The sequence below is a fragment of the Anarrhichthys ocellatus genome, unplaced genomic scaffold (genome assembly GCF_004355925.1).
Source record: "Anarrhichthys ocellatus isolate YVR2014 unplaced genomic scaffold, GSC_Weel_1.0 scaffold102, whole genome shotgun sequence".
Taxonomy (NCBI): Eukaryota; Metazoa; Chordata; class Actinopteri; order Perciformes; family Anarhichadidae; genus Anarrhichthys; species Anarrhichthys ocellatus.
Genome location: NW_022280132.1, coordinates 924,763 through 935,785, shown reverse-complemented (window position 1 = coordinate 935,785; position 11,023 = coordinate 924,763). Strand labels below are relative to the sequence as shown.

The 11,023-nt window shown below is 40.7% G+C and overlaps 1 protein-coding gene across 1 annotated transcript in view; it reads left to right on the top strand.

Annotated features, from left to right (window-relative positions):
• The window catches only part of ntmt2 (N-terminal Xaa-Pro-Lys N-methyltransferase), a 9,068-nt gene extending 640 nt beyond the window's left edge, over positions 1-8,428 (top strand). Inside the window, exons 2-4 of the mRNA XM_031876020.1 lie at positions 3,532-3,704; positions 7,113-7,365; positions 8,172-8,428. Coding sequence (XP_031731880.1) covers positions 3,532-3,704; positions 7,113-7,365; positions 8,172-8,428 — 683 coding nt within the window. The remainder of the gene's footprint in view (positions 1-3,531; positions 3,705-7,112; positions 7,366-8,171) is intronic.
• The last annotated feature ends 2,595 nt before the right edge of the window (positions 8,429-11,023 follow it).

The following is an 11,023-nucleotide window of genomic DNA, read 5'->3' as shown; positions in this document are numbered from 1 at the left end:
CCCCCCCCCCCCCCCCCCCCAAAAAAAAAAATCAATGCATTCCTGATAATAACTGTGATTGATCACCTGGCTAAAGTTGATTTACATATTGTAGTGAAATTAATTGAAACAATGGCAACCTGGAAGATAGGGGAAAAAATGATGCACTTAACAAAGTGTTCAGCAGTGATGTTGAGTGTGTAGTGTTAATACTAAACAGGATAAAACACACAAATGCAGAGGGAATTATAAGGAGCTTTGGGGTTTTCCACAACAGACAGTCTTTGGAATAGCCAACCAATAAAAGTCTGACGAAGTAGCAAGTAAATATCGTTTTACATCATTATACATTTAAAGGTTTACCACATAGTTGTTTTGCAGACACACATCAAAAGATGTGTGGAGGTTTTACGACACTGTCTCCACTTCTTGTAGGGTTTATCTGCTTTTTTAATAGAAAAATGTCGAAAAAGAGTGTGTTTGCAGAGATATTATCTTTAAAATTCAAATATGTAAGTGTATGTGAATGCACTTGTTATTAGTCTCAAGGGGAAACAGCTAGTCTGACTTCAAGTGCCTACTTTTATAAATTTGTAAACGGAAATATAAAAATCTCAGTTTGTAGTTTTGGGGGAAGTTAACATTCTGGAACTATTTCTTGATAAACAACAATGTATACATCCACCCAGCCCTTCTGTGTTCATTCTACAGCGCTGTCTATCAGATACGGTCAGTGAACACAGATTTTGGTTTCTGCACAGACACAATGGTACTAAACCTGGCAACATCACTGCGATGACGAGTACTCAAGAAGCTGAACATAATCACAGCGCCAACTGTTATTTGTCAAAGTTCCATCACTTGACTCACTGTTTCAGTGTCAAAGGCAAAATAATGCAGCCAATAACAAGCTGGAATTAACAGACGTGTTGCTATTAAAATAGCTAATATTGATGGAAAAAAGAAAAGCATCAATACAAAAGGGGATCCCAAACTTTTGTATGATGTATAATATAATAACCTCTCCATCGTGAGAGCTGCCCCCTCTTAGTCAATTAGTCAACTTATCGTCGTTTTGGTCCTAGTCGACAAAGATCTCTTGAGTCGATTAGTTATTCTGTGTGCTTTTTTTCATACTGAATGACTTATTTCCAAGAAATGTACTTCTCTGGTTAACACCAGATTTAAAGTGGTGCTTTTGTGTGATTCTTTGTGAAGAAACTCATTTGTACAGATCTGTCGATTTAAATCAATGAATTGATTAGTCAAGTGTTAGTTGACTTCGAATTTCTTTATTCGAGGACAGCCCCTCAAAGCAACAGAAGGCTGCTCTTGGTTGTAGAAGGTCTAATCTAATCCTCTGCAGGGTGTGCACTTGTTCATCAGACCACAATCTGCAGAAAGAGGAGATCCAGACCTGCTGGCCATTCTGGCTAAAAGACCCCTTATTTTCTTACCACTGACTTGACACAAAGACCATTCATGGCATGGTATGTCAGGCATGAAGGCATTAGCTCATGTCAGTCAGCGCTATACATGACAGTCAGAGGGCTGCAGTCAGATTATTTACCAACAGCCGTGACCGTTTAATGGTAAATGGACTGAAATAAATATTTATTTAATCCGTTATTTACGTCTTAATATAGCAAATGTCAAGCAAAAGGAGTAAACCTAAAATAAGTATACTGTACACTGGATGGAAGGGTATCACTAGTGTTAAATCTAGGCCTAAAATATTGGAAATTAACATTAATCTTCAGACCAGGTATCGTTTAATCAGATGTCTCATTCTGCTTCACCTAAGGTTAACTTCTAATGAGCAGGTCCACTTTGAAGTTGCGAGATAGAAGAACATGGTAGCACCGGACTGACACTTCCCTGACAGAAGTGCATGTCATCGCGCTATCCTCCCCCCTTCTTGGGTCTTGCTCGATGTTTCTATAATTACCCTTGTTCTGAACGCCTCCCAGAGGGGTCACGTGACATGTAACTGACAGCTTTAGATGCTCAGATCAGGACAAATTCATCAAACATCTCAAAACCAAGTGGACACTTGACTGAAAAGTCAAGCATTGACTGTTTCTACACTTTGTTTTTTAGCATGACCCGAGCGATTCGGCCCCTTTAATGGCTCCTTGTTTCTGGCATGGAGGAGGTATTCCAGCTGGAAATAAATCCCCCCTCTTACTGTTTCACTTTGGTGTCACGAATTCTGCCACTGGAGGTCCTTGACAAGCGGCCGGACATTCTCCCATCACCTCCCACCCCCTCTACGCCAGGAACGTGTCATCTAAGCCTACGGAAATGTTGCGTTCATTCTGCAGGATTTATTTCAGCTCAGCAAAACCGAGGCAGTGAAAGGTTGGGATTGTCTAAGAAGCCAGTTAAGTTTCTTAATGTCACAGTATGCCATTTGAATTCTATTATAAGTGTTGTTGTACAACACATAATTGAACACACAAACAATATTTACCGTGCTCTGTTGTGGTACTGGATACAGAAGGGTCACAGTTTCACAGAAATATTAACTTTTTGCTCATTGATAACCCACAAAGCATGCGAATGCCCAACATTGGAAATAAATCAACCAACTTGTTATTTTATATCATGTAACAGCTGAGCAGAGTGTAAGCATCATGTCCTTATTTATAGTCTTCTGGTAATCAAATCATTCTACATTTCCTTTGAGATTGTGGACAGAGTTCCTCTCCATACACGGCAGTCTAATGTCATGACATGTGTTGGAAGTAATTCCTTACTACTTGCCATAAATTCAAGTCAAATCTAAGCTTTAATACACTTTTTAAATTTGGTAATCATCCACCATTCCATGCATTTGATGTTAATTTTCCTAAACCATCAATGAGGGACCGGCTTCAAAACTTATACAGCAACCACGGTACTTTTCTTTTTTTTCTTCCAGACTAACCTTTACCCTTTTCATCTTAATTTCCCATATTCAAAAGATTGAGTCATCAATCCTGAGGATAACTTGATGCAGCGTTGGATGCAATTTTTCAACTCAGTTTTTTCAGTCCAGGGTGAATTCATGTCTGTTAGCGTGACAGCCACTTACTATGCAATTACACCACCTGTCGCCATCTTGGTTTTTGACTGTCACCACTTTGGTTTTTGACTGTCACCATCTTGGCTTTTTGCAACCAGAAGTGACATGAGAGGGGGGAGCTTAGTGTACCTGACTTCTGTAGCCCACTGCTCATCTCTGCTGCTGGATCGGGGTACATTAGCATCAAACTATATCAAAATTAACGAGTAAACTGTAGGCAGTGTTTGTATTGTTGGTAATGTAGGTGCCAGAAGTCTTGTTGTTGCTGACCTCCAATGGTTTGGCTTCTCATATTACTCCAGTGATGTACAGGTGTACTCTAGGACACCGTGACATCACTGCTGGGTGTGGTCAGCGGTACAAGCTTGAAACTTAAACCCTCCTTAAAGAATAACTTAACACCACATCATCCAACAAGAAATAAACCGTATTAAGAATCTGTATGTAAAGCTGTTCTCTTTATGTGTGTCCATGTGCCCTAACAGTGAAGCTGTTTCCAGTCACCTGTGAGTTCATTAAAGGAGAGAAACAGTTTTACTACAGAGCTCAACAGTTCTATGAGGACGTCCCAGCCTCGGAGGAAGGCATGCTGGGAGATTTTCTGGAGATATGCAACGTTGATCTGGAGGGTTCCCGGCAGTTTCTGAAGGGGTTTGTGGTGAGTCACGTGATACCAACTCATATTCAGGTTCAGATCAAAGGTTCAATCAGGTCTGGAATACCTGTTGACATACTTGATACTGTTACATTTGAGAAGCAGTTTGTCTATTATTTACACACTTTACTGTGGCTTCTGAGTACAGTCCACCCGTATATCGATTTACACTGGTATACTGTAGCTATCCCTGGATAGACAGTACATGTCAGAATCTAATTCGTCTTTCTGACTGCATAAAAAGAATACCACCTTGTTTCATGTTGAAGGAGGCTTCAGTGCAGTTTCTAATAGTAGCTCAGACTTAATGTCACCTGTAAACACCTGTACTGAACAAGCTGAGCCAACAGCTGCCAATCAGTTTGTACGATGGTCAGTTTTTACTAGCGCTAATTTGTTCACAGTAGAGAAGGATGAGATATTTATTAGTATTTTCCTGTTGAGAAATATCTAGAATTTTATAAACTGCAATGTGGTGTAAGATTGACCTAAGGGTCATTTAAAAAAATAGGCCTATTCGCTCTCTTGCCGAATGTTACATGGGGAGATTGATAAGTATGAAGCTAACGGCAGCAGACAGCTAAGTTAGCTTAGCATAAAGATTGGGAAATGGCTAGCCTGGCTTTGTTCAAAGGTAACAAAATCTGCCTTCAAGCACCTCTAAAGGTCACTAGTTTTAACGTGTTATATCTTGTTTTTTTAATTTGCCAAAGAAATACGTACACACAACAGTTTGCTGTTTTATAGGTTGTTCTGGACTTGTCTTTGATCCAAACCAGGCGGGAACCTCCAGGCCGGAAAAGTGAAGCCAATGCAGAAGTGTCTTGAACTTACATTCTTACTGCTGGCCATCAGGAGGCGACTCCTCTGGTTGCAAAAGAAGTCAGATTGTGTAGAAGTCTATGAGAAAATGACCTTACTTCTCACTTGACTCAGTAAACATTGTAAACATGAGTTTATGGTCTAAATCGGTAGTTTAGAGTCTATTTCAAAACAACATGATGTTCATTTAGTAAATTATGATCAATTTAGAGTAAAATAGACGACAAAGTAGGGTTTGCTTTAGGGTGAGCTACCTTGTGATTGACAGGTCATTACTGCTACCAAAGCTATACACGGCATCTCTACGTCACTTCCGTTCACTGGTTGCACTTCTTATTTACAGTCTATGGTCCAAACTAGTACCTACCTGGGGTGTCTGCTGGTTGCCTGACATATGGTCTTGGAATAAATACTCTGACATAACCCCCCGGGAAACAGTGGATTTGTTGTTTTGGGTTTTTCTTTGGATTAAGCAAATAAGACCCAATGTGTTAATTACTGTGCTATAGAGGTGCTGGTAGGTTGATTTTGTTACTTTTGGACAGAGCTAGGTTAGCTGACAATATGCTTATATCCCAAAATGTCCCTTTAAAATATGTCATAATTTTCTACATTTTACCAGTCTTATTCTCATATATTTCAACATCTTTGTATGTGTGCACACATGCATCTTTGCATGTTCATGTGAATGAATGTCAGAGTGGACTAGAGGGTTTTTTTAGATGTTGGAAGAGCCCAAGTGTAAATTCAGGGGAATGGGTTTGGCCCAGAGACGGGGTTATTTAGAGGATCCGTTTTACAGGAGCTCTAATTATAAAGTGCTAAGATTGGATGTGTTTAAAGGAACTACAAATAGCTAAATGGATACTTTTGCACTAGTGCTGATGTCAACAGAGCAAGCTTTCTACTACTAGTTCATACAATACAATATAATAATGAATATATTTAATGTCAGTTTTCTATTCTCAGTTCTGTCTGTCATGAGATGATCGATTGCAAGGTATGCTTTATTACTGCACATTGTATATCAGTTCCCTGAGCTATTATTGCAGACAACACGATGTGAGCAAATTCTAATATTTGAGAATTCTGAATCAGAAAATGTTAATGGAGCTAAACTGCAACTGGATAAAATAAAATGATTACAAATCAAAGATCTTCTTAAAAGGAACTTGAAACCAGTAAAAAAAACTTTCTTATCACTCAGGGCCCAATATAGGACTTAAAAATGTTGAAAAATCATCCTCACATTGACTAAACAATTCTTTATTTATGGAAGGGAATAATCAAATGTACTGCTAGCATTAAGTACAGTATTTTATGATGCTATAAGCCAAGACAACAAATTCACAGAAATACAAATCATATGATTGTTTCATCCTCTCTAAAAGAAAACGTCTTCATGTTCTCTTCTCCGCTCCGTTTATACAGTCATGTAAGAAGCTGTGAGCGGTGACAGTGGTTGTCTCACGTGATCTGAGCAGAGATGTGATTGGATCATTTATGGTTTGTTTAATGGTTGTCAGCCCTGAGATAGTCTGGCCAGGGCGGCTCCAGCCCCCCCCCCCCACGACCCTGAACAGGATAAGTGGTGAAAGATAATGGATGGATGGACATTGAACAAAGGGCTAAATTGTTTTTAAAATTCATACAAATATCATAACTATCATACACCTGGCAACATGGCTGCTGTAACAGCATATCATCCCGGTGATCCTTTGAAATGTTGCTCAGCATTACATAATCGAGTTCAAAACATCTTGTACTTGTGTGCTGCATGTCTCTTTAGAGATGAACTGCATTTAGTGCTCCGGAAATTGTTTCTTTCTGAGTTAAAGTCGGCGATATTTGCTTCAATTTGTTTGTGTCCAGAAATTCACATTCAATTCACTTCAATGCAAAGAGCCTGAATGTTAGGATTCTCTCTCTTCTACAAACGTGTGCTCAGTTACACATCCTGCTCCCCTGGCTGTGAACAGCTCCTTTTGAAACCGGACATTTCCATTAAAACAAGTTGGGGAAGGAAAAGATTTAGAACACATCTAGATTAACCTGAGCTACATACGCACGGAGCAATATGGCAGTAATTCACCAAAACCAGGAAGCCTCCTGTAACAAGCACTGAGCTCCTCGGGGCCCCATCTTTCATTCAATCACACACTGGGGCCCCTGATGCGGAGGGGTTGGAGTGAGGTCAGAATACCAAATGAAAAGGAAGAAAAACCAGCATGATTCAAGTGAGGTACCTTTCTGTTCCCTCGTGGTAAAGTTCATAGTTCCGTTGCCCTGAGGAACTGAGGTCGAATTGTTTCGGCTGTCGGTGCTTTTGAGCTACAGAGGCCTGACATCTGGCAACACAGCAAATTAAGTATAGATCCCTGACTTATAGATATTGTAATAACATGCTGCATTTAAATGTACATTTTGTTTTCTCTGAAACATAAATCCAGCTCCATTGTTTTTATGGTTGCCTTACAAACGATCTTCAGTTGAGGATCTTTACTGATTTTATCCTCTCGATACACCTCTAAATAAGGTTGACTTTTGCTACAACTATGAATGTTTTATCCACTTTTTCTCCACCCACAGGGTCCCGGTAAGGCTGGCACGCACTGTGCCCTGGACTGTGGCTCCGGGATCGGCCGTGTGTCCAAAGGCGTCCTCCTTCCTGTGTTTGAGAAAATGGAGTTGGTGGACATGATGGAGCACTTCCTGCTCCACGCGCACGAGGAGTACCTCGGAGACGACGCCGATCGCATCGAGACCTACTACTGCTTCAACCTGCAAGAGTTCACACCTCCAAAAAAGAAGTACGACGTCATCTGGATGCAGTGGGTGGCATGTAAGTATGAGAGGGATCTTAGTCTAAAGTCTCTTTATTACTTGCTACTTAACGAGCACACTTCCCATTGGCATTGGACGTGAATTGCTGCAAAATCCTCAAATGTGAACATAATTCCAAGGGATACTGAGCTTCTTTCTTTTTTAGGCGAGACTAGCATTGTTTTCTAATTTCCTCTCATGAGATTTAAGTTGCTTCACCAAACGAAATGAATCGTCAAGTCCATCAGGATCTTGCCAGTGAGGGTAAGATGGAGTTTAAGATCAACAGGGAGACTGGTGCAGCATCAGATGTGATGTGGGCGTCATACTAGCCTGTCGTGATGAAGAAGGAGCTGAGTGTGAAGGCAAAGCTCAAAAGTTACCAGTTGATCTACGTTTCAACCCTCACATCTGTTCTAGAGCTTCAGATAGTGTCAGAAAAACTAAGGATTAATATAACAATGTGTAAAAACAGGCAAAATAAGTTTAATTAGTAAGGTGTCTGAACTCAAGATGAGGATGAACAACCCCTGTAACTGCAGCAGGGAACCACCTGGACGCCTCCCTGTGGAAGTACTGAGCATCAGGCCTGGAAACTCGTCAAGGAGGAGCTGGAGACAGTACCTGTGTTGACCACCAGACTACAGTTGGTCAATTGATGCATGAAGCAGTGTAACTTGTCATTGACTCAAGCTACCTGGGCAGGTTTTGGCGTAGACCTGTAAGAAAACTTATGGAAACAAAGATCCCAGCAGGGACAGGTACCTCTGTTGTGATCTGTTGTTGTTGTTTTTCGCTTCACTCCCTATCCATCTTTCTCTTCAGGCCATCTAACAGACAAGGACCTGATGAACTTCCTAGTGCGCTGTAAGAAGAGCCTGCGTCCAAACGGCGTCATCATAATGAAGGACAATATGGCGCGGCAGGGCTGCAAGCTGGATCCCATCGACAGCAGCATCAGCCGCCACCTGGACATCATGAAGTGCATCATCGCCAAGGCCGGCCTGGAGGTCCTGGCTGTGGAGAGACAGGAAGGCTTCCCTGAGATCATGATGCCCGTCTGGATGATTGCGATGAAATAGAAGTGACATTATTACTTTTGAAAGATTGTCGTTGCTCCATTTGACAAAAACTAAGAGCAAATTCCAACCTAAAGCTGAATTCATGTGTTATTCCTCTTTTGTCAAAGTCTAAATTAGTGATCAAGTCTCTTAAAAAAAATGACAACAATACAGCAAGTAATCTTCAAGATGTCTTCAGGAGATAAATAGTGGAACAGCAGTGTGGACGGCCTGATGACACCCGGGGTGATTTTATGGAGACAGGATTTATTTTTTCCGCTCTGCCCCAGAAATGAATGAATGCTTTTACGTGGACATTAACCTTCTTCAGAAGCACTCTATATGTCCACAAAGCCAGTCTGTAATTTATTGTCAGCCGACCACCTCCAGGGTTTGTGTCTTGATGACATCAAAGATCGACCCTCATCTCTCTGGAGTGTAATCGAGGGAGAAGCTTGTTCCCGTCTCAACCACGACGATCATTGGAATAACATGTGGATTCAGATGGTTTCTCCCTTGAGTGAATGATTTGTTTCCGTTTTAGACTAAATTTCACAGCACAAGTACAACCTACTTTATCATCAGCAATAAAATATCATGTTGAATTTATGTTAAATATTTAAATATCAATATTTTAGAACATGCGATCTGTATCTGGAGACATTATGTGGATAATGGCGTCTGATCACAGGCTTTTGAATTAACTCTTGGTATTTATAAGCGTTCTTGATTCTGCTCACATTGTGACCCAGATCTCAATCTGCTAGTTAAGCAGGAGCAGTTGGACCCGTCAACAAATATGCAACATGCATCCCAGGTCAAAGGTGCAAGACGGAAGACCCTCAAGAGAGAGAGAGCCACGACCTGCAAAGCAAGGATCGCATGACAGACGGAGACAAGACATCCGTAGGCTACAGTACATATCAGTAGCCTTGATAACTTGGCTAATCTTACTGAATCGTCTCAGACCGCAGAATGCTGAGCAGCACATAATATGACAAAAGCAGCTAACTACGGATGCTACATCAGAATGTTAATAATCACAATATTAAAGGGAAACCACGGATTTAAAAAACAAAAGTCTGTTTCCAGGTGTTAGGAATTTCTACTTCAAATGGAAAAAAGTCACTGTTCAAAGTTGAGTCAAGGTAAATGTCGTCTGCTAAATCTGATGCGTTTTGAGGTAATTCAATTAAATTGAGGTAGCGAGCAATGCTACGGTTTGTGCGGCTGCCTGAGAGACCGCAAAGTTGAACTTCCACTTTTGGTGTGAAAGCCACCTGTAATAATCAGGGCCAGTGGAGAAGCTTACTAGCATTAGTGTTGGCTCAGCTACCCCCCTCCGTCATGTGACCCTTGTCTTGCAGGTCATTGCAGACCCTTGAGAGTCTCCTGAAGTAATACTGCTTTATGGATGGTTTGTTTCCACATTGTGCAGCTCCCGCTGTTCTCGTAGGTAGACTCTGTGACATTTTTATAAATCTAAAACCTTCATGGATTATAAATTCATCATACAAAGAGTAATCATTTACCTTGCTTGCAGTTTGAGTCAGTCTCCTGTCAACAGTTATGAAATGGTGGTCTATGGGATTAATGGTTTTTGGACCGCAAGCAGGGCCGTATCCAGCTCTCCTAATACATCCATGGTGTACGGGCTCATGAAGAGCTTGTCTATAGTTTCTTGAATCACAGCTGGAGTAGGAGTAGGGGTGACCTTACAACATGTTGGGCAGATTTTGTTTCTTAAGAATATTGCCATAGTTAGCATTTACACTAGAACGCCTCCCGATAGGGTCTAATCCAATATTCCAATTGGGATGCATGCATCTGCATTAACCTCGTCTTTTCCTGATCCAGGTAAAATATCCAGACACAGATCACTCGTTGGTACCAGGCGGAGATGAGGTCTAAATTATTAGGTCATCTTTCAGTACAGAATGTAGTTCCTCGTCACTTTATATTGCAGGATAAATAATGCCTGGTGCACTTAGTACAGGTTGGTCAGGTGTAAATATTACATTTGTTTTTATGTAAGTATGTCTTTTATACTTTTGCTTGTAATATTGCAGATTCATGGTACTTTATTTTTTATTGATTTCTTTTGTGCAATTCTTTCTGTATAGTGCAGAAATTTGGACTACGTTGCCTTTATTGTAGTGCATCTTACTGTATGTTTGCTTTAATTAAGCTGAAGACATTTAGCTGCATTGTTTTTCAAAAAATAAATGTGCCAAACTCAGAAAGCATATGGATGTAGTTTTATGATTTTTGAATGCTCTTTTCATATGTAATGTTTTTCATCCCATGTTCCAAACACAAGCTAATAGGATTAGTGATGGGTAATCACTGCTGACTATTATAATCAAGGCTGGAACATAAAGGCTGACCGATTGTCCCTAAATATTACAGTGCGGCCCGTCCACACCCCTGACAATGACCGCGCTGCATTCTAACAGAGTGGGCTGAAAACACACCAGATAATTGAGATCATCTCAGATTGTTAAGGTAATTCTTCTAAGTATTGTTACTATTATTTTTTTTCAGAGTAACAGTAGAAACAGCACATTGTTTTGGGCTAATGACTTTCAGCTGGGCCCCTTGAGGCAGATTTGCGGG